General features: G+C 42.8%; 1 protein-coding gene across 1 annotated transcript in view; it reads left to right on the top strand.

Annotated features, from left to right (window-relative positions):
* Positions 1-23,876, top strand: part of RELL1 (RELT like 1) — a 75,640-nt gene that overhangs the window by 37,551 nt on the left and 14,213 nt on the right. Inside the window, exons 3-6 of the mRNA XM_055245742.2 lie at positions 767-838; positions 10,253-10,310; positions 13,647-13,883; positions 17,220-17,358. Coding sequence (XP_055101717.1) covers positions 767-838; positions 10,253-10,310; positions 13,647-13,883; positions 17,220-17,355 — 503 coding nt within the window. The 3' untranslated portion in view covers positions 17,356-17,358. The remainder of the gene's footprint in view (positions 1-766; positions 839-10,252; positions 10,311-13,646; positions 13,884-17,219; positions 17,359-23,876) is intronic.

Genomic DNA, 23,876 nt, shown 5'->3' with positions numbered 1-23,876 from the left:
AGCTGTCTAACCAAACATGCATGTTCACGTGGATTAAAGCTGACCTTTGGATAGAGAAGGCATTTTCCAGGTAAATGAGTAGGACATTGCACACCTTGATGCATTCTCTGTGAACTAGGATGGAGCGTTTCAGCCCTCCCTTGCTCTCCTTATTGAAACAAATTTTGCAGATTGGTTTCAGAGTGGTTTGCTTTTTTTCCCAACGACCATCATGTACACTCTTGGTACAGAGTCCCCAGAGTAAACTGAGTTTGTGGACACATAACCAAGCCCTGAATGTGGGTAGTTTGGAAGTGTATTTCAGAGGATAGAGCAGTCTGATGAACATGGATAAATTATGATCCAATTTAAAAAGGAAATCAATATGTAAATTGATACAGTAAGTCTGCAATTAAAAGAAAATCCAAGGAGAATCTTTTTCTTTTTTAATGAGCTTTCTTCCCATTTCTCTTAAGGCTTTAAGGAAATGATGAGAGAGAAATAATAATGAGGACTGGTACAAGTGCATTTCCAAATTATTGTCTTGGAAAGTGAGTGAGTATTTGAACTTCAGAAGAGCTGGATGGACAGCTTTGATACTTTCTCTTTATGCTTGTTATGCATTAGGAAGTTTGGAGCTGGAGGGAGAAAGCCTAGAATTGTAGCACCATGGGTGATTTCCTGAGGCTTCTGGAAACTGTTCAGTGAGGTCTGGGGTTCTAAGATTGATTGACTTGATGCTGATGACCAATTGTAACCTGTTCTCCCCTCCTCTTTTCTCTTTCAGAATTGAACGACAGTGTGAATGAAAACAGTGACACCGTTGGGCAAATCGTCCACTACATCATGAAAAATGAAGGTGTGAACATTTTAGTGTTCCAAAACAATTCAGTATTCCTATCCTTTATTAAAAACCTGCTTCGAAGAGTCAAGATTTATATAGACTCTCTTATTGACTTCACCTAAGCTTTCTAACACCTCAGCTTCCAGCGTTACTCAGCTACGCAAGTTTCACATGAGTGAGTTTTCTAAGCACGAGTTGGTCTAAGCGTTGCAGAGACCCAGCCGTGGAGCTCTGTCAGCTGGTGTTCAAATCCTGGCCTCACTGCTTACTGGTTGTGTGCAATTTGGGGAAACTACATTGCCTTGTTTCATGAGGTAGAGTTTCTTCCTGTAAAATGAGGATAATAATATTTACCTCAGCCTGGCACGCTGGCTCATATCTGTAATCCCAGCACTTTGGAAGGCTGAGGTGAGAGGATTACTTGAGGCCAGGAGTTCAAGACCAGCCTGGGCAAAATAGCGAGACCCCATCTCTTCAAAAAAAAGTAAATAGCCAGGCATGGTGGCACATTCCTATGTTCCCAGCTACTTGGGAGGCTGAGATAGGAGGATCACTTGAGCTCAGGATTTCAAAGCTGCAGTGAGCTGTGATCACACCGCTGCACTCCAGCCTGGGTAACAGAGCGAGACTCTGTCAAAAAAAGAAATAATAAGAAATAATAATAATACTAATATTTACTTCACAGCATCGTTGGGACGTAGCACACATAGAGTGCTCAGTATGGTAAGCACTCAAATATTGTCTGTTCCTTTTTCATGTGCTTAAAAAAACTGTGGTAAAATACACATAAAATTTAGTACTGTTACCATTTTAAAGTGCACCCTTCAGTGGGATTAAGCACATTCACAGTGTTGTACATGCATCTCCACTGTCTAGTTCCAGAACTTTACATCTTCCCAAACTGAAGCTCTGGACACTTTGGGCAGCCACTCCCCATTCCCTCCTCCCCCGTCCACTGGCAGCTGCTGCTGTGCTTCTGTTTGTCTATTCTGTGTCATCCTTTCTCCAGTGTTAACACTTTTACCAAGTTGAACTTTTATGAAATTTAGTATTTTTTCACCCTGAAATGTATTCTAAATTGTCATCTTAAAAGGAAGATTAATTTAATCTTGAGTAAAGAAACTTTAGGGTCATTGTTCCGAGCACTGGTTATTCCCTCGATAGCACACCATGCCCTCAGTGATATTTAAGGTGTGTGGGATTCCTTGCCCACTTACTCAATAGCTGTGGATTCTCACACTTTGAATTCTCATTACAATTTAAAAGAAAATGTTTCCCCTGGGCTTTGTCTGTGCTTTAGCCAGCATGGGCTCGTGGACTGATAGAGCTGAACCTGATAGAGCTGAGCCATTTGTCTAAAGGTTGAAATACACCACACTCATCAGTAAATACATGCTCCTCTGCCCTCAGGCCCTGCCCTGGGCACCCCACACTCCCAGATGCTCACTACTCCACAAGAGCACCTGCCTGCCCAGACTGTTTGTCAGTTTGACTCTCTTCAACTCTTTTTGACTTAGAGAAACAGCAGTTTCATATGGTTGAGCATAATTTTCATTGCTGTTTTTACAATGTGCTTTATGTTTTTGGCATAGATCTGGGTGCTTTATATACATAATCTCATTTAATCCTCAAAACATCCCTATAAAGTTGGTTCAATTACACCCATTTTACAGATGAAGAAAGAAGGTTCCAAGTAGTTAAATTTACGTGGTTAGTGAGCAGCCCAGCTCTGTCTGTCTGGTTTCAAATTCAGCATCCTTTTCAACCACACAACATTGTCCCTCCTCTCTTCTAATATGCAGTTGTCAGTTTCTGCACTCTATAAAATCAGACAACCAAACTTATTCGGACGATGTGTAAAATAACAAAAAAGACCAGAATACTTGGATTTTGATCTCTGTCTTCCAGAGACCTTCCTTCAGGGCACAGTAGTTCGTGATACTGTTCTTGAGTACTCAATCATGGATGTTTCTTTTACATGAAAAAAAAGTGCTTTTTAATTTGCCCAAGCAATGCATGACTATGTCCTTGGCATAGAAGATGTACCCATTCTGGAAGTGTGCAGCGTAAGGCATGGATGACCCCCTCACTGCCTCTGTGCCTTTCACATTCCAGACTGCCTTCTGTGGCTGTGGGGAGCTTGCAGGCCCTTGGGACCCGGGCTTCTGAAAGCTGAAGCAGTTGCCAAATTTGTGATGATGCATGAAATGGGTTACTGGCAGTTGAATCAGTCGAAATAAGTAAACTGTGAGAACCTTGCCAGGGGCTGAAGTTCTCATGTATCGACGTCATAGCACTCATGAGGGTTTGCTATGTGCTGGGCCTGTTCTGTAGGCTTTCCAGGGACTCTATGATCTCGACATTTTCTTCCCATGTTATAAACTGAAGCCCACCGTACTTAACTAAGTTGCCAATATTGCACCGCTGGAAAGTGGCGGAGCCGGGATTGGAACTCAGGTGTTCTGGTTCCATAGTCTGTTATTTTAACCACTTACTGTTGTACCTCTGTCCAGGTGGCATGAAAGAGGGATGGAAAACTTATTCTTTTCAAAGAGGGACAGTATATAGCTGGGGTAGTTTGTAGAAATCCTTAAGCATTAACTCAATAAATTCTTCAAAGTACCGGCCGGGCGTGCTGGCTCATGCCTATAATCCCAGCACTTTGGGAGGCTGAGGCGGGAGGATCACTTGAGGTCAGGAGTTCGAGACCAGCCTGGCCAACATGGTGAAACCTCGTCTCTAGTAAAAATGTAAAAATTAGCTGGGCGCGGTGGTGCATGTCTGTAATCCCAGCTACTTGGGAAGCTGAGGCAGGAGAATCACTTGAACCTGGGAGGCAGAGGCTGCAGTGAGCCAAGATTGCACCGTCACTGCACTCCAGCCTGGGTGACAGAGTGAGACTCTGTCTCAAAAAAAATAAAAATAGGCCGGGCACGGTGGCTCACGCTTGTAATCCCAGCACTTTGGGAGGCCGAGGCGGGCGGATCACGAGGTCAGGAGATCGAGACCACGGTGAAACCCCGTCTCTACTAAAAATACAAGAAAATTAGCCGGGCGTGGTGGCGGGCGCCTGTAGTCCCAGCTACTCAGAGAGGCTGAGGCAGGAGAATGGCGTGAACCCGGGAGGCGGAGCTTGCAGTGAGCCAAGATTGCGCCACTGCACTCCAGCCTGGGCGACAGAGCGAGACTCCGTCTCAAGAAAAAAAATAAAAAAATAAATAAATAAATACATAAAAAATAAATAAATAAATAAAAGTACCAGATGACGTAGGCCCTGTTACCACCCTATTTTGTAGATTAGGAAACAGCGACCCAGAGGATGAGACACTTGTTCAAAGCCACACAAGCAGGTATGGCAGGATGGTGCCGGTGGTAGGCACTTCTCTTAATTACAGCAGAGAAGGTGTTTGGGGTCCTCACTTCCCACACTCATGGGCAAATAGGGCTGTTTTTTTTTTTTTTTTTAAATGATGTTGTTTTCCTTTTGGAAAGTAGCCTTTGTGTTTTTACTGTGCTTAGTACCAGTAGGTACCACTGAGCAGTCAATACCTGAGGTGCCATTTTTCTCCTCTCTCCTCTGCTCCCCAGTTCTCTTTGCCTTCTATCTTATTCTCAACCCCAGGTCCCCTCTTCTCCTGTCCATGCCTTCATCTGTGTACCTGCGGTTTCTCCAGGGGCCTGTGAGGACAGCTGGTGACTCCAATCCTTTGTGCAGCCCTTGGTTCTCTTCCTGGGCCCCCAAGTAATACCTAATGTTGCTGCACGCCCCTTTCCAGCTGTGGCCCCTTCAGCTTCCACCCTGCACCAAAACCACAGCCTGGTGACAAGATGCAGCCTTGATCTCTTACCAGTTTATAACCTAGCATGTTTGAGTTTGGCTTTGAGACTGAAATCCTCTATTTTGTGGACCAAATGCATTTTTTAAAATATTTTTGTCTCAATGATTAACATAACTTTTAACTTAGTACCAATTTGGACTTCCCTGTTGATATTTTCTGTCTTTGATAAATTGGAATTAATATTAATTTTGCTTTCTAGTTTTAAAAGTGATATGCGTACCATAACTTTTCCTTTACGTTAAAAAAGGAATAAAATTAAGCACAATCTCTATTACCCTTTTCCCACGTGTGTTTAGGTTTTCTTTTCCTAGATTCATGCATCCGTAAACATTTGCAATCATGATATATGAATGGTTTCTGCTTCGCATTTTAAGTTTGGCAAACAGGGTGATATTTGACCTGTACTCATGGTAACATTCTTGTTTATGGTTTAAACACATTATGTCTTTAACGTTGGAAATCAATTTTAATTTAGATAAATATCTCTCGAAGGATGGATTATCAGCTGACCTGCTGGGCGAACACACTTTGTTTGTTTGTCTCCATCCTCACACAACAGTTCTGACACAGATGTGTGGGTTTTTTCCATACTTTGCAGTTCTCCAAATCCCCGAACCCTGCAATTTAATACAGTTCTGACCCTGTCTACCTAGAGTTAGCGTCAGATCCCAAAAGACTGCCTCTACTTGGGATGCCAGTTGGAAGCCGGGGCTCGGGTACTTCTGACCTATAATCTGTAAATGGCTGGGAGGAGGGATCCACAATCCCCTCCTCCGGTTCGATATTTTCCTAGAATGGGTTACAGGACTCAGGGAAACACTTTATTACATATACTGGCTTGTTATAGAGGATGCTACTCACGAACAACAAAATAGAAGAGATGCATAGTATTGGGGTGGGGTGCACAGCTTTCCTGCCCTTTCTGGGTGTGCCGCCCTCCCAGCACCTGCACCTGTTCAGCCACCTGGAAGCTATCAAATCTTGTTGTTCAAGAGTTTTTTTTGTCGAGTTTAATTTCCAGTCCCAGGACCCTGCCCAGTCCTCCCCTGCTCTGACTTTCCTGAGGTCCCTGGGTAGGGCTGAAAGTTCCAGTCTTCTAATCGCTTGGTCTTAATGAAGACTGGCCCCACCCTGAGACTGTCTAGGGGCCCCACCGCGAGTCACCGCATTAGTGTAAACTCAGGTGTGATGAAAAGGTGCTCATTATGAATAACAAAAGACACTCCTATCAGGAAATTCCAAGGCCTTTAGGAACTCTGTGACAGGAACCCAGGACAATGACCAAATCTATTGCATATTATGCCACACCTGCACTCTGACTATTTTCCTAATCCAAAGGGGTGGATGTACCGCAGTGCTAGCTTTTAATTCATCTTTCTAAATAGAGCGGAACTGAATTGTGTCTGGGTAGTCGCTGGAGTTTTCTTGCATTGTATGGATGTTTGGAAGGTGTCTGGGAGTCTGTAGCTGAGTTCCTCTGCTAGGCCCTTGAACTGGCTGCTTAGTAAAAATTGCAGGGAGTACTACAGATAGTCCTCAAATGCTTCTGGTTAGTGATTAATACTTCTGATCCCTAGGCAACAGATGCCTTTGTAAAGTTTTTGCCTTCAGGCTTCGTTTATATTTTGGCAGAAAAGATTCCTTTATAAATGACTGTTAGTACGAAGTGGGTTCTGAAACTTTCTCTGTTGATTATGCAACATGCCATGAACCATTATTCAACCTCTGTCCCTTTGGGTAGGGACTTGGACTTTGAAGGATAGGAAGGAGGGTGTCAGGGTTAAAAGCACCCACCCTGGAGTCAGACAGACCAGGGTTTGTGCCCAAGCCTGTCACTCTCTAGCTGTGTGACTCCAGCCAGTCAGTTACGATCTTTAGGTCTTAGTCTGTATACTTGTAAAATGGGGGTGATAATTCTACCTGCTGTTAAGATCATCAGAAAAATCCAACACGTAAGATCTGTAAAGCTTTCAGGCAGTGACTGGCACATGCCGGCTCTTACATTTTGGTGACGGCAATGTTAGTTTTTGCTTGGGAAATTTGCATTAGGTGTGAGGAAAACTTTGAAGAGAATAGTGATGGAAGAGACAACTAGACATTTTTCTTGCCTGATTTTGGCTGTTTCATGCATATTATCAAGCAGGGATTCAGAGAGAAAAAGAGGTCTTTTCTGGAAAATACCACCCCTTGGAACATCTTCCCTTTTCTTGAGGGAGTTTCCTTGCCCTGTGCCTAGCTCCTCCCATTTTGGGGAAGGCAGGGAAAGGAAGTGTAGTTGACAAAAGGCAAGTGTGGAGAAAACCACCTAAGGCTTAGTGTAGCTGTGAGTAATATGCAAGGAGGAGATACACCTTCAACAGAACTCAGAGTATTGCTCTTTTATGGTAACTTCACAACCAAATTAAGGCATGTGTTTCAGTCCTAACGATGGTGTTATATTAGAAAGCCTTTTCGTTACTGGAAACCAAAAATGTTCCCAATAGACAGATTCCTGAAGTTGACTCCCTGGAGGTTAGCTCAGAGACAGGGATGCATGTGTGTACATGCGGGTATGTACCTGTACATGCATGCATGTGGGTGCGTGTGTGTGTGTCCCACATGCCACAGGGTGAGTCCTAGAGACTCACTCAGCAAACCAAGGGGATGTTTACTAATTATTCCTGAGAGAGAAAGATGAGTTACAGGAATTCATGAATAACCGAGAAACACACGTCTATAAAAAGCAAGCTTTAATAATGATTTTAATATATCTTATCCTCCTGGGATTATTTTGTAATTTGATCTTTCATTTTATAGGTGGTCATCATTTTACAGGTGATTGATTTTCTCAGGCAGTGAGATTTTAAAAAGCTCACTCCTGTATGTGCTGTTAGTGCTGTCCCTGTTTTAATACCTTTTGGTGGTGTTTTCCCTCTTTTTTATGTTTATAGTTTTGAAGTTTGGTAAATGTTGGCAGAGTAAGTATGGGCGGCAAATTACTTTATATAATCAGCCATCCATATCCATGAGATCTGCACCTATGGATTTAACCAATCAAGGATAAAAAAAAATTAGGAGAAAAAAATGGATGGTTGCATCTTTCTTGACATGTGCAGACTTTTTTCTTGTCATTATTTCCCATATAAAACAGCATAACAACTGTTTACATAGGATTTCCATTGTATTAGGTATTATAAGTAACCTAAAGATGACTTAAAGTGTATGGGGGAGGGGGAGATGTGTTTTATATCAGGAACCTGAGCTTCTGTGGATTTTGGTGTCTGCACGGATCTGGGGAACATCCCCGCATGGATACTGAGGACTGCTGTATTTTGTATACAATAAAATACAAAATTGTATATGGGATTGTATATCCAAACCTAGTATCTGAAACAACATTATTTTTCTGAATCCTCACTTATTAGCCAAAAGGGAAATTAACTGACATTACTGGATTATACTTAAATGTGTTTTACAGAGGGGACTGTCTTCTTTATTGTGCAGGAGAAATTACTATGGATCCGTTTTCATAATGTTTTTGTAATGACAGGAGGTTTTATTTAGATCAAAATTTGTGTTTGGAAATGCATTTGGACGTCCTCACAGATAGCTGTGAAGGGTAAAATATTTCTTTTGGCAAAAGATTAAGTGTAGGCCGGGCGCGGTGGCTCACGCTTGTAATCCCAGCACTTTGAGGCCGAGGCGGGCGGATCATGAGGTCAGGAGATCGAGACCACGGTGAAACCCCGTCTCTACTAAAAATACAAAAAAATTAGCTGGGCGTGGTGGCGGGCGCCTGTAGTCCCAGCTACTCGGAGAGGCTGAGGCAGGAGAATGGCATGAACTCGGGAGGCGGAGCTTGCAGTGAGCCGAGATTGCGCCACTGCACTCCAGCCTGGGCGACAGAGCGAGACTCCATCTCAAAAAAAAAAAAAAAAAAAGATTAAGTGTCATATGAGTATTTCTTAAAAGAAAAAGGCAAAAACCCATATGTTCTCAAGGGTTGCAATGGGGCAATGTGTCCCCTAAGAAGATAAAAATTGGATCGGGGCCAAAAAAAAACCTCACTCTCTTATATGTAAACCACAGATATGCATATAGTACATAGCTGAATATATATCTGCCGTATTGTACTTTAATGGGAGAGTCTTTAGGGTAAAGTAGTTGAACAAGGCTCTTGGGTGAGGCAGTAATGAAAGCCAGGTTGAGAAATACCATGTTGTAAGCCCTTAACTGTTAACACTTACAGCAGCAGTTGGAACTAGAATTAATATTCCTTCTCTAGAAAAGTCATTTGAATGTTAAATATTAAAGGTTGGTGTTGGCTTACATGGTAAATAGTGATTTTTATTTGTTCTTTCCTCTCTAGAGAATTGTCGTGGTTAGTCATGAGAACAGTGCTTCAGAAATCAGTTGAAAAGGTTACAAGCCAGTAATAACATTTGGCCTTGCCAATTAAATAGCCAAGGGAAACTTGAACATTCACTTCAGTCTTTTATCCTGGGGAGCGTGACCACTCTACAAGGAGGCAGAAAACACGTGGCGTGTGGATGTGGGTGTGGGTTGGGGGACTCAAGAAACTTAGATTAGGTTTTTTTTTTGCTTTTGTTGACAGCCTAGCTTCCCATCTACAAATTTGGATTTTTTTTAGAAGTCTAATTTAAGTTAGCATATATTACATAACTTATATGTTGTGATCAACACTTGAAAATTTTTTTTTTTTTTTTTTTTTGAGACAAAGTCTCACTCTGTCGCCCAGGCTGGAATGCAGTGGCGTGATGTCGGCTCACTGTAAGCTCTGCCTCGGGGGTTCACGCCATTCTCCTGCCTTAGCTTCCTGAGTAGCTGGGACTACAGGCGCCTGCCACCACGCCCAGCTATTTTTTTATACTTTTAGTAGAGACAGGGTTTCACTGTGTTAGCCAGAATGGTCTCAATCTCCTGACCTTGTGTTCTGCCCGCCTTGGCCTCCCAAAGTGCTGGGATTACAGGCGTGAGCCACAGCGCCCGGCCAATACTTGAAATTTTAAGATATCTGGCCAGTCAAGGGCTTATATGATCCTGAAGCTCATCTGGAAAATTAACCTTCTCTCATCCCTGATTCGATATGGGATAGAATTGACGCTACAGGAGGATTCAGAGTTTAGAGCTAATTATTTTGGCACATAAAAGTTATTAGACTATAGGTCACTTAAGAAATACATTTCACTATCATATTTATCAAAGTATACTTATCAAAATTAGTTAACTGCAATGGAGCAGCGGCATATAAATGGTCCTTTAGTTTAGTAGAGTTGGTGTGGGGTGAGGGGGTGATTTCTTCTACTTTATATTGCTATTGATGTGTAGGAAGCAATGCCTTATAGTTGATCTGCTCTCCTTGTCATAGATTCTCTGTCATTCTTACTAAGTTCCTGTGGGGTGAAAGTTATTGACAGATGGTGCCATGTTATGCAGTTATGTTGGGGGAGACCCTCCCTTCTCTAGGCCCCCGGGACCTCATCTGTGAACTGAAAGAATGGAATTAGATGTGTTTTCAACAGCTTTTCTGATGTGATTACTCATCTTATTCATTCTATTTTAATTCTTTAATTTTATTTTTATTCCTTAGCGAATGCTGATGTCTTAAAGGCGATGGTAGCAGATAACAGCCTGTATGATCCTGAAAGGTGAGTGCTCCTCCCCTCTTTCTTAGTGCGACATCTTTTCAGTTACTTGCTCAGATATGGTGCCATCTGAAATGCTCTTCTGCTAGAGCAGGTTTCCCAACTTTGACACTATAGTTATTTGGGGCCAGGTAGTTCTTTGCTGTGCGAAACTGTCCTGTGTATTGAGGATGTTTGACAGCATCCCTGGCCTCCACTCACAAGGTGCCAGAGCACCCCGTGCCCCCACCTTACCAAGGTGTGACAACCCATAACGTCTCCACACATTGTCAATGTCCCGTAGCAGGGACAGTCACTGCTGGTTGAGAACTGCTGTGTTAGAGACTAGTGATGGAAGGAAGGCGTACAGGTTAAGGGCAAGAACATCGCCTTGGAATTGGGAGATGCGGTTGAGTCCTGCCTGTACCACAATATTAACTGTCTGTTCTTGAGGAAGTTAACTGACCAACGTGAGTTTAAGTTCCATCATCTATAAAATGGAGATCACCACAGTACCAGCTTTATAGGGTTGTTGTAAGGAATACGGAGACAGCATGTTTGGCCTCCATTCACACTGAAAGACCTCCACAAACAATGATGATTAAATGAACAAGCTGGTTTGGAGCTACCTGCTATGTTCTGTTTTTGTATTACTATTTTAGGTTATGGTTGTTGAGCAGCATATTCCTTCGTAATTAATTACAGATAACTGTATTTCCATATAAGTATTATTTCTCCAACAAGGAGCATTTATTGAATGCCTACTGCGTGTTGAGTTCTACTCTGGAGCTGGACATCCACAGACCCTTGCCGTGGAGGAACACAGTCAGTGGGGGGTGGAGACGTATGTGTGAGGCCTTGTGGTGGAGAGCCTGCAAATGCTGTGGAGGCTGAAGGCTCTGGGGAACCCCGGGGGGCCAACAGGAGTTCAGGAAGGCTCATGGAAGAGGTGCCTTCTGAACCAGGCGTGCAAGAGTTGGAGATAAGAAGGTAGGGCTGGCTGTAGGAAGAGGAAGGGCCAGAAGAAAAGCCACCACAGCATGAAAGCCTGGGACTCACCTGTGAAGGGTTCGGTCCAGGGTGGCCAGGCCAACTGACATGGCAAAGGGGTTGGATCTTTCTCCGCTTCCTATGTGGGTCGTGCACTCAGCACACCTTAGATGTTTGTCAAACTGGCTACGTTAGATGTGTGTTTTAGAAAGGTAACTCAGAGTGCAAGGAGGTGAGTTTAGGAGAGACGTAGAGTCATAGAGACAAGATCTCTGATTTCTCCCACATTCCAGTCCTGGCCACAGATGGCCAGTGTTGGGACCATCTTAGCTCATGGTGTCTTTGTCTCAGTCATCTTTGAGCATGCTGTAGTGCCCGTCAGTGGGTTTTGTACACAGCTGGTACTTGAGAAATGCTTGTTGAATGAATGTTGTTAAACTCTTGCATTCAGCTTTCTAATATGTGGTGCTAATTTAACATTATTTTACTCCAGGAAGGTACTGCTGTGTGTTTTTATTTTAACAATTAGGAAGGCGTCCCTAAAGAGCACCAGAAGACTTTTGGCTGTCAGTCATGTTTGAGGCGGTCTCCTCAACCGGAGGCTCTACTTTTTTTTAAAGTGTGCAGGTGGCCAGTTTGCATCACCGAAAAGGCTGGTTTCTGCCATCACAGCCTCCTGTGTGTCTCTGAGGCTCTTGCCACAGTCAGGTGTCAGGCTGTGGGTGCCACGCCACCCCCAGTACTCCCACCTGCGCCAGAGGGCTGATTCCTGCTCAGTTTGGCTCTGTTAGGTTAGAATTCCTCCTTTTCTGCTGGGCCACAGCCTTCACACATGCCTTTTGAAAATAGCTCACATCTGGCCTATATATTTCTGCTTTTTTTTTTTTTTTTTTTGAGACAGAGTCTCTCTTTGACGCCCAGGCTGGAGTGCAGTGGTATGATCTCGGTTCACTGCAAGCTCCGCCTCCCGGGTTCACGCCATTCTCCTGCCTCAGCCTCTTGAGTAGCTGGGACTACAGGCGCCCGCCACCATGCCCGGCTAATTTTTTGTATTTTTAGTAGAGACGGAGTTTCACTGTGTTAGCCAGGATGGTCTCGATCTCCTGACCTCGTGATCTGCCCGCCTCGGCCTCCCAAAGTGCTGGGATTACAAGTGTGAGCCATGACGCCCGGCCATATTTCTGCTTTTTATATTTTGGATGGTCTAGCCAAATCTATTCCAGATTATCAAAGTGGTCTCTGCTGTTTCTGAAGCACTGTACTGCGTAGCAAGGTGATTAATTGCATGGTTTCTGGAATTAAACTTTCTGGGTTTGCATCTCAGATCCAGCACTTATTTCCAGTGTGATCCTGGGCAAGTTACCCCACTTCTCCCTGCCTCAATATCCTCATTGTGAAAATGAAGAAATTAGTAATACCTACATCATAAGATTGTATAAGGATTAATTCCATTAACATATACATATAAGATGCTTAGAATACTGTTAGCTATTTAATTATGACTTATCAACACCATCAACATCTGTTTTGAACATCACTTTTGATATCTTTGCCTAAAGGCTTTCCTCCTTTGATATAATGGAGATTTGATCAAATATTTTCTCCAAGTTATCTGATAATTTGATGGAATTTGGGTTCTTCCCTTTTCCAGGGCATATATACTTAGAGAATCTCTTTGCTTAGAGTGATAGGCAGACACTCTGGTATGTGAGAAATTAGGATAATTGCATGAGAAAGGAGATCAGTGTTTTAGAAAGAAACCTAATACTTTAAAGCCACTGTATCACTATTAGAAGCAGTGGTTTATTCCCAGCTAATAAATTCCATTCTAGAAGTGATAAATCACATTTTTTTTTTCTTCTAGAGACAGGTCTCACTCTGTCATCCAGGCTGGAGTTCAGTGGTACAATCATAGCTACTGCAACCTTGAACTCCTGGGCTCAAGTGGTCCTCCCACCACTGCCTCCCAAGTAGCTGGGACTACAGGCATGCGCCATCATGCCTGACTAATTTTTTCATTTTTTTTCAGAGACGAGGTCTCTCTATGTTGCTCAGTCTGGTCTCAAACTCCTGGCCACAAGCAATCCTCTCAGTTTGGCCTCCCAAAATGCTGGGATTATAGGCATGAGCTGTTATGCCCGGCCGTGAATCACATTATTATTGCTTAAAATAAACTGTCATCGCACGGTCATGAGAGCTGAGTACCTGCTGTCTGAGGTCCGTTCACAAAGTCCATTTGTACAATTGGAAGATGCTTTTTTTTTTTCTTTCAATTTAAACTGCTTCTGTCATCACAGGGAGAGAGATCGCCTTCGCTGGTATTTCCTTTAAGTAACCAGTTGCACCTTTTTGTTTTCCTCCCCACCTTAGCCCCGTGACCCCCAGCACACCAGGGAGCCCGCCCGTGAGTCCTGGGCCTTTGTCACCAGGGGGGACCCCAGGGAAGCACGTCTGTGGCCATCATCTGCATACGGTGGGCGGTGTTGTTGAGAGGGATGTGTGTCATCGGTGTAGGCACAAGCGGTGGCACTTTACAAAGCCCACCAACAAGTCCAGAGAGAGCAGACCACGGCGCCAAGGCGAGGTCACGGTCCTTTCTGTTGGCAGGTAAGATCCCTTCAGATGCCTTTGTTTAGTGTGTGACATGGGTGCTGTGGTGTGTGGACTTCTGCTTACCTGTCAGATGTAGAATATGTCCTCTGTGCCTGGCTCAGCCTATATCTCTGGGCTTTTTAGATGTTTTCTGGTGTGAGTCCTAGATTTTTCCAACAACAGAAGAATCCTAAAAGGTGGCTATTGCTAGATCATATGGGAAATGTATAAAGATAAATACCTACCTGCTCTGACAGATAAAACCCAGATTTTCACCTGTATACAGAATAGACATTTATATTTCACTTATGGAATCCAGGGCAGGTATTGAGATATCAATGGGGGGCTCTTCAAGTACTTGTCCAGGGTTCCAGGCCCCCTTCGTTTGTGCCTCTGCCAGGTTTGCCAGCCAAAGGAGCAGGTCTGTGGAAAGTTGTTCACGAGGGGTTTTGAAAGAGCTAGGCCCGAGAGTGGCTCGTTACCATTTTGACTCACACTGCACTGGCTGGAACTCGATCACCCAGGCAAGCTAACTTTCAGGGAACTGAGAAATATCATCGAGCCGTGTGCAAGGGAAGGGAGAAAACGTGGATCTGCTCCACAGCCCTCCAGTCTCTGTCTTGTACGTTCCATGTGAATTGCTTTGACGGCTTTCTTTTAGTGAGCGGTGCTTTCCACTGTGTCTTGGCTTTCTTGGTCCTACTACCTTTCACTTGTGACCCATACGTGAGGTGGAGATCTTGCAGTTCGGGTGATGAATCCATCGGCCCTTACCTGAAGCATCTTTGCAGTGGGATGCTTTTGCAGTTCTGCTGTTAGATGCTGAGTCCCATGCAGGAACTGCATTGCCGATGTTGCATTTGGAAAGACAGTGGGGAGTACTGGTAAGGAACACACATGCTGGAGTGAGACTGGGTGAGCACTGAGCAAAAGTCGACAGTGCTGCTTACACGATCCTTCTCTCTCAGTATACTGACAACCCCCCTGGGAAGAGTAGCCTGAACTCGTTGCTTCTACCTCCTTCAAGTCCTGGCACTACTACTTTCAAACTGTTATGTTGCTCTGTGCCTCAGTTTCCCCCTCTGTAAAGTGAGAAGGACAGTCACACTCACCTCATAGAGTTGCTGTGTGTAGACTAGGTGGGGCGACTCACATAAAGGTCTTAAACCAGCTTTGGGTACTTATGCACTCAAGAAATGTTGGCCGATATTATTTTTATTTTAATTCAGTTGAGTTTCATCATGTGTTGCACAAGCATCACGGAGAAGACTGCAGGGCTGTTTGCCACTTACAGCAAAACAGCACAATTCATGACCACACTGTTTTATTAAGAAGCAGAGTCATGGGAATTTATGAATGCAAGGCAATGAGAACCTGTAGCTTGTTTGGACAAAGCATGTTTTGTTGGCCTTAAAAAAAAAATCTGCTGAAATTTTCAACTCAGATTCAACATGGCTTTTTTTTTTTTTTTGAGATGGAGTCTCACTGTCACCCAAGCTGGAGTGCAGTGGTGTGAACTCGGCTCACTGCAGCCTCTGCCTCCCAGGCTCAAACGATTGTCATACCTCAGCCTCCCGAGTAGCTGGGACTACAGGTGCCCACCACCATGCCTGGCTAATTTTTGTATTTTTAGGAGAGATGGGATTTCACCAAGTTGGCCAGGCTGGTCTCGAACTCCTGACCTCAAGTGATCTGCCCGTCTTGGCCTCCCAAAGTGTTGGGATTACAGGTGTGAGCCACTGTGCCTGACCAAACATGGCTTTTTAAAATGCCCCAAATCCAAGTCTCTGTCTTGGATATTGGATACTAGGAGCACTTAATGATTCCAGGCCGTTTTCCAGCATGTATTACTTAAGAGAGTCTTCGAGTTTGACAGAATAGATTGTGTTTACAGTTTCCCTGTTCTTTCTTCACTTCTTCAGAGCCTTCTTCTCAGGATTGGTGATCTTATTCTGGGCACAGAAGGAGAATTTATTTCAGATAATTTTTAATGGAAATTAAGACCAGTAGAAAGAAGCTGTTATGAAAGACTCTAGGATTTGGTGATGATATACTAGAAAAAACAGTTAAACTGAATACATTTAACTCTTAATTCTTAATGAAAATCTCTTCCTTAACTTCCTTTAGTTTTTCCTTAATCTGTAATGAAAATCAACGCATTTTTTTTAAAAAGGCAAACTCTCAATCCCTAATGCTGATAAAATGTGTTGCTAGGGCTCTTCTGATTTTCTGCATATGTGTGTGTGTATGTGTGTGTGTGTGTGTATGTTGAGATAGGACTGCTTGACAGTTGCATATTTTCGGAAGTTTGTCATCTTCTGGTAAACATTCTGGTTACGTCAGTCTAATTTGTAAACCATTTGAGCGTTTAACCAGGTTTCTGTGGTTAAAAAATCTGATGCAGGCCAGGCATGGTGGCTCACGCCTATAATCCCAAAACTTTGGGAGGCTGAGGCAAGGTGGATCACCTGAGGTCAGGAGTTTGAGACTGGCCTGGCCAACATGGTGAAACCCCATCTCTACTAAAAATACAAAATTAGCCAGGCATGGTGGCATGTGCCTGTAATCTCAGCTACTTGAGAGGCTGAGGCAGAAGAATCACTTAAACCCAGGAGGTGGAGGTTGCAGTGAGCCGAGATGGCACCACTGCACTCCAGTCTGGGCAACAAGAGGGAAACTCCGTCTCAAAAACAAACAAACAAAAAAACTGATCATTGTTAGAAACCACAAGTCTGAAGCTGTTTAATATTTGAGTCTCTGAGGTGTTCTTTTTTTTTTTTTCTTATTGAGACAGGGCCTAGCTCCGTTGCCCAGGCTGGAGTGCAGTGACGTGATCTCGGCTCACTGCAACCTCCATCTCCTGGGTTCAAGTGATTCTTCTGCTTCAGCCTCCCGAGTAGCTGGGACTACAGGTGCATACCACCACGCTCGGCTAATTTTTGTAATTTCTGTAGAGACAGAGTTTTGCCATACGCCCAGGCTGGTTTCTCCAATTTGGAGGCTCAAGCAATCCACCCACCTCAGCCTTCCAAAGTGCTGCTGGGATTGCAGGTAGAAACCACCGTGCCTGGCCAATACCTGAGTTTCTAAATGCCTTTTGCATGCTCTGTAAAATATCCGGCTTAGTCTGTGATGTGGCTGAGTAGAAATCAGCTGGAAGGTTCCGCAGGGGCCAGGGGAATGTGCTGATAGGAATGCATGTTCCTTCTCTTGAATATGTTGTTTTTCATTTGTGTCCTAACTTTTGGCTGAATTCATTTGAGATCCTCTGGGTGGATGATTTTTGCTTTATTCATAATTCTTGTTTATTAGGAAAGCAAACCCCATCACCTCTCCCCATTCCCCCCTCAGGTTTAGAGTTACGAAAGTGGAACACAAGTCAAACCAGAAGGAACGGAGAAGCCTGATGTCTGTTAGTGGGGCTGAAACCGTCAATGGGGAGGTGCCAGCAACACCTGTGAAGAGAGAACGCAGTGGCACAGAGTAGCAGGTGAGCCGTGGTTTTGGTGACATTGGGGCAGGTTGGTGCAGGGTGAGGAGAAGGTACTTGGAGCCTCCCAGGTGCTGTGGCAGCATAGGAATGGCATCTGACAGGGAAATGGGAGAGCTTTCCTGGACCCAGGAAGACTGAGGGGGACTGAACATGGTTACTTGTCTGCCCAGAGCTTCTTGTAAAGAAGTCACAAACTTAGTGCCTCCAAGGGCTTGGCCTGTGTGATAACGAGGATAGAGGATTACTTGTGAGGCAATGTGGCGTGGTGGGGATTGTGGCAAACTAGAATTCACATCGCCCACCATGTAGCGCTTACATTACCACGAGGCAGAAAGTGTGTAGAGTTGCTGCATCTTCTTATGCAAAAAAAAGACAAAATCCAGACTTCTAAAATGTAAAATCACTGATTTTCAATATTGGCAGCTTACTTTTTTTTTTTTTAACAACCATGCAGGCCAAACGACGTGTAACCTTGTCACCATTTCTAGGTAAACTGTGACTTGAAAAAGTCTGGAGCAAACAAATCAATGCTTTTTCCTTTTATTCTGTTGGAAACCAGTTTTCTTTGTGTCACAGTTCTGAAACCTCAATATGAATATTTCTCTTCCCACCAAATATTTTGAGGCAATTGAAAAGCCACAGCGATTTATTTCTTGATTTGGCAATTTTAATTTTGCAAGGCACTGCTTAAAAAAAAAAACAACATGCAGCCGGGCGCGGTGGCTCACGCCTGTAATCCCAGCACTTTGGGAGGCCGAGGCAGGCGGATCATGAGGTTAGGAGATCGAGACAATCCTGGCTAACACGGTGAAACCCCGTCTCTACTAAAAAATACAAAAAATTAGCCAGGCGTGGTGGCGGGCGCCTGTAGTCCCAGCTACTCAGAAAGCTGAGGCAGGAGAATGGCATGAACCTGGGAGGCGGAGCTTGCAGTGAGCCGAAATCTTGCCACTGCACTCCAGCCTGGACGACAGAGCAAGAGTCATCTCAAAAAAAAAAAAAAAAAAAACCACACACACACGCACCAGAACCCTGTGATAAATTGATAATGGCTTAACTTTCATCTAAACTCCTTTATTTCTGTTCTGGCTTGAGTGGTATTTATCCTTTCCATGTTTCTTATCCCTTATAAAAGAACAAGAGTGACAATTTGGGAGGGATCATGCCCTAAATGCTCCATGGAACCATCAGAGCCTGAACATGAAGGCAGAAGAGTTTAACTTACATAGGGAAGGGAGGGCGAGCAATGGGGGAGAGGTCAGGCAGGGTCCTTGAAAGTACAGGGACACAGCAAAACTGACATGAACCCTGGAGTCAGACTGCCAGGTTCAAGCTCCAGTGTGTCACTCACTAACCTGGGACCTGGGCAAGATACCTGAGCTTTCTACGCCTCACTGGAAATTGGAAGTGATGCTCCTTGCCTCAGGGGCGGGAGTGAGATTTCCATGAAGTTGCACATGTGAAGGCAGGGCCTGGCACGTGGGAAATGCGCCGTCCATGCTACTGATTATTATCATGCGATTAATTCATTTTTGGTCGGTGTGGGTGAGTGGAGGAGAGATGTGGCTTTTGGATGAAGCTTCTCTGATAATCTGCCGGGCTCAGAGGGTTGAAGGTACCCTGGAAGTAATCTGGAACAACTCTGTGCGCCTCAATTTTCTGAGACATAGGGACTCTGATCATTTTCTGGTGCTAGTTAGCCCTTGTGGTTTTGCCTGTGGGGAGATCTGGCATCTCTTCCTGAGTTTAGGAGCAGAATAGGAGCCTTCTTAAAGAGAGAAACAGTACAGAAAAGTCTACCGTTGGCTTCTCAACCAGTTACTGGTGACCTTGGGGAAGGGAACCAAGAGGAATTTAAGAAGAGGATGATGAAGATGAGTAATAACAGCAGCTAACGTTAATTCCATATTTAGTCTTCTAGGCATGGTACTGATGTGTATCTCACGTGTCATCATTATAAACCTCTCTGGATGGAGTTAGTACTGTGTTCGTAGTTTTACATATGAGGAAACTGATGAATTGGAAAGGTGAGTTACATGTTGAAGGTCATATAGCTGGAAAGAGGAGGATTCTGATTGAGGTCAGTGAAGGACTTGGCTGTCTGGGAAGAGAAGCATCTGGCTATTCAAGTCTTAGGTGAGGAAGGCCCAGCCAGCTTAGCTGCAAAGAAAGTATGGGTCATAAGGACAGGCTGAGTATGAGTCATCAACTGGGCAGTGCGTTGAGAGATGGAGCAGATTGCATCAGAAGACCTGGCTTGCCCTCGGTTAGGAACTGCAAGATGATCCTCTTGTCAGACTCGCCTCTGATTAGAGCTTGGCTAACTAGTGCCATGGCTGATTTTGGCCACCATTGCCCGGAGAGCGGTACTCTAGATCTAGGAAAGTTAAAAGAACTAGGATTGCTCAGCTGGTTTTTTTGGCCCGAATCTGTCTGATTCTGATTATAGAAATTTGGTCCAAGCATCTGAAGTCCTGACCACATTTAACTGATTTACAATGAGATATTCTCTGCACAGCACACTGTTATTCAGCAGGATTATATAAACAAGGATTGGATTTGATCAGAAGACGTGGGTGCAAATCTGAGCTTCACAATTTGGACATTGTACTTAACTGCCCTACCCCTGGTTTCCTTGAACATGAAATAAGGCATTAAATTCATTGTTTTAATCCAAGAGCCAAGAGAAAGTCTGGAATGTAGTTGGCTCTCAGTAGAAGGTAGTCATATTGTGTTGTGCTGCTCAAATCACAATGAGCACATGAGTGGCCTTCAAAGGGTGATGTGTTTTCCGAGCCTCCGACTTGTAATTGATTTTCAAATTAAAAATTAATTTTTTGTTATGAAAAAAACAAACTCAAAAGTAGAATAATATCATGGATGTCCATGATCCATGGAGTAAATTAATTATAATACCTACAGTTTTTTGGGTATTCTATACTTGGCATGCTTTGAAAGGCACATTCCGTGTATTAACTAATTTCTGTAATCCTCACGACAGCAGTCTATAGGTGCTAGTTAGTGCCCCATTTTGCAGATGAAGGTCTTAAGCACAGAGAGTTTAAACAACTTGTTTAGAGATACCAGCAAGAATGTGATAGAGTTAGACTTGAACCTGGGCAGCCTTGCTTCAGGTGTCACAGACTTCATTCAACTGGGTCCAGGATGAGCAGGTCCCATGAGTAGAGCCTGCTCAGGTGGAGTCCTGCTGGGTGGCCCTATCTGATTACCCCAATGAAGTATAGGCCCTGAAAAAGGAAGGAAGGGAATATTCATTGGTGTTTTAAAAATTATGTATTCATTAAAATTTTTCTTGCAGTTTTTTTTCTTCTCAAATCTCATCCCCCCCAAAAAAAGTATGTTTGGGACATTTAACATGACTTGATTTTCCAACTAGAAAAATTCTGAAAATTTTACTTCTGGGCCAGACTGTCTGGTTCTAGACCAGACTGTCTGGTTCTAGACGAAGCCAGAAGATCTGCGCTGGAATGCAGGTAGTGAAGCAGGAGAGGAGTGCTGTGTGTCTCTTCTACAATCTGATACAGTCTTTAGAGTTGTATTTTTTGCTGAAAGAGGTTTTTGCTCAAATTTGGATTTTTAGCCAAACAATTTTACTGCAATGTTTTGTTTTATTGTAGAACAGACTCAAATATTCAAATACAAATGCATATCCACTTATTGGTTAGGTTTCCTTTTTTCTTTCGTTTAAGCTGTTTGTTACCAGAAACTAAACTTATATTCTAAATAGAATGTTATCAAGACTGTGGCAGGATTTCTGTCTCTCCCTTCTGGTTCCTTCTCCCTTTAAAACCCTAAATCTGATGTTGGGCATGGCCTCCCCATTCTTCTCACCCTGCTTTGTTGGCCTGAGTTCTTGTTTGTGGCTACATCTAACTTGCCCTCTTGCCCTCTGCCTGATTTATTTTGGCAATGCGGTTAAAATGGTGTCTTTTTTCTACAGAAAATGTGTTTTGGTTTCTCCTGAGAATAATAAGCTTTTGTTCTTCAAAGTTAAATAAATCGAATTGCTTTCAGCCTCCAAATGCCACTGCCTTGTCTTCATTGTCACTGGTCTTTGGCTTTTTAAAAATGATCCTGTCCTAAGCATTCTGTGTCGCATGTTTCTGAAGTCTGCCCTCTTTTTTTCCATTCGCTGATAGTGTCCTGTTGGCAACATTGATTTAGTAAGCTTACATAACCATACTTTAAAATTTTTTATTTAAAATTAATCAGATTTTAATGGACACATGAAAGTTGCATATATTTGTCATGTGCAATATAATGTTTTCAAATATGTATACACTGCGATGGCTAAATTGAGCTAATGAACGTATGCATTGCCACACATACTTATAATTTTTTTGTGTGGTGAGAACACTCCAAATCTACTCTCTTAGCAATTTTTAAGAATATAATACATTGTTATTAACTGCAGTCACCATGTTGTACAGTAGATCTCTTGAAATTATTTATCCCCTCTAACTAAAATTTTGTGTCCTTTGACCAACCCCTCCCCCACCCCTACCTCTAACCACCTTTCTTCTCTCTGCTTCTGTGAGTTCAACTTTTTTAGATTCCACATTTAAGTGAGATGATGTGGTATTTGTCATTCTGTGCCTGGCTTATTTCACTCAATGTAATGTGCTCCAGGTTTATCCATTTTATCTTCAATGACAGGATTTCCTTCCTTTTTTTCTGGCTGAACAGTGTTTCGTTGTGTATCTTTACTACATTTTATTCATTCATCTGTTTAGGGACTCTTAGGAAGATTCCCTATCTTGGCTATTGGGATAATTAATGCAGCAGTGGACATGGCAGTACAGATATCTCTTTGACATACTGATTTCAGTACCTCTGGATATGTACTGAGAAGTGGGATTGCTGGATCATATGGTAGTTCTATTTTTAATTTGTTTGTTTGTTTTCTGAGACAGAGTCTCACTCTCGCCCAGGTTGGAGTGCAGTGGGACAATCTCGGCACACTGCAGCCTCTGCCTCCCGGGTTCAGGCGATTCTCCTGCCACAGCCTCCTGAGTAGCTGGGATTACAGATGCATGCCACCACACCTGGCTAACTTTTGTATTTTTAGGAGAGACAGGGTTTCACCATGTTGGCCAGGCTGATCTTGAACTCCTGATCTCAAGTGATCCACCTGCCTCGGCCACCCAAAGTGCTTGGATTACAGGCACAAGCCACTGTGCCCGGCCTATTTTTAATTTTTTTTAGTGACCTGAATACTGTTTTCCATGATGACTGTAATAACGTATATTCCCACTAACAGTATGCAAGAATTTCTTTTTCTCCATATCCTCATCAGCACTTTTTTTATAATTGTCATTCTAACAGGCGTGAGGTGTTATCTCATTATAGTTTTAATGTATATTTCCATGATGATTAGTAATGTTGAGCCTTTTTTTCATATATCTGTTGGCCATTTGTAGGTCTTCTTTTGAGAAATTTCTATTTAGAATCTTTGCCCATTACAATTTTTTTAACATTTTATTTATTTTTATTGACAAAAATTATCTATATTTATTATGTACAACATGTTGTTTTGAAACATGCATACATTATGTAATGGCTAAATCGAGCTGATTGACATATCTATTACCTCATATATTTATCGTTTTTTTTGTGGTGAGGGTATTTAAAATCTCTCTTAGCATTTTTCAAGAATACAATACATTGTTATTAACTGTAGCCACCACATTGTGCAATAGATTTCTGATACAGTCTTTAGAGTTGTATTTTTTCCTGAAAGAGGTTTTTGCTCAAATTTGGATTTGATGGCCTATTCCTCCTGTCTAATTGAAATTTTATGTCCTTTAACCAACATCTCCCCAACCCTCCCTTCCCATTTTGCCCCATTTTTAAATTGGGTTATTTGTTTTCTTGCTTTTGAATTGTTTGTGTTTCTTATCTATTTCGGAGAGTAACCCTTTATAAGATGTATGGTTTGCAAATATTTTCTCCCATTTTATAAGTTATCTCTTCACTCTGTTGATTGTTTGCTTTGCTGTGCAGAAGCTTTTTAGTTTGATGAAATCCCATTTGTCTATTTTTGTTGCCTGCGCTTTTGGGGTCTTACCAAAAAATCGTTGTCCAGATCAGTGTCATGGAACTTTCCTCCTCTGTGTTTTTCTAGTAGTATTACAGTATTACAGTAGCATCTTTTATCAAAACAAAAATTCATAATATTAGACATCTGGTTTTATTTTTGTTTTATTCAGACGATTGTATTGATTTTTATTTTAGTAATTTAGTAATTAAAAGCTTGGTTTTAAACTCCTTACTTTTAATTGTGCCACTTAACTACCAATGGTTTTGGGCAAGTTACTTAATGTTTTCAAGCCCTGGCTTTTTCATCTTTAAAATGAGATCGTTGCTGGACATACATGATACGATGTATGTGTAGTTCATAAGTCAATCCTTGGCACGGAGTATCTGCTAAACATTCACTGCTGTTAAAAATTGTCATGCCTGGTGGTCTTAATTATTTATTAGGTCATTTCTCA

This window comes from Symphalangus syndactylus, chromosome 16 (genome assembly GCF_028878055.3).
Source record: "Symphalangus syndactylus isolate Jambi chromosome 16, NHGRI_mSymSyn1-v2.1_pri, whole genome shotgun sequence".
NCBI classification, from domain to species: domain Eukaryota; kingdom Metazoa; phylum Chordata; class Mammalia; order Primates; family Hylobatidae; genus Symphalangus; species Symphalangus syndactylus.
Note: the sequence above shows the minus strand (reverse complement) of the source record. Positions and strands in the feature narration are given on the sequence as shown.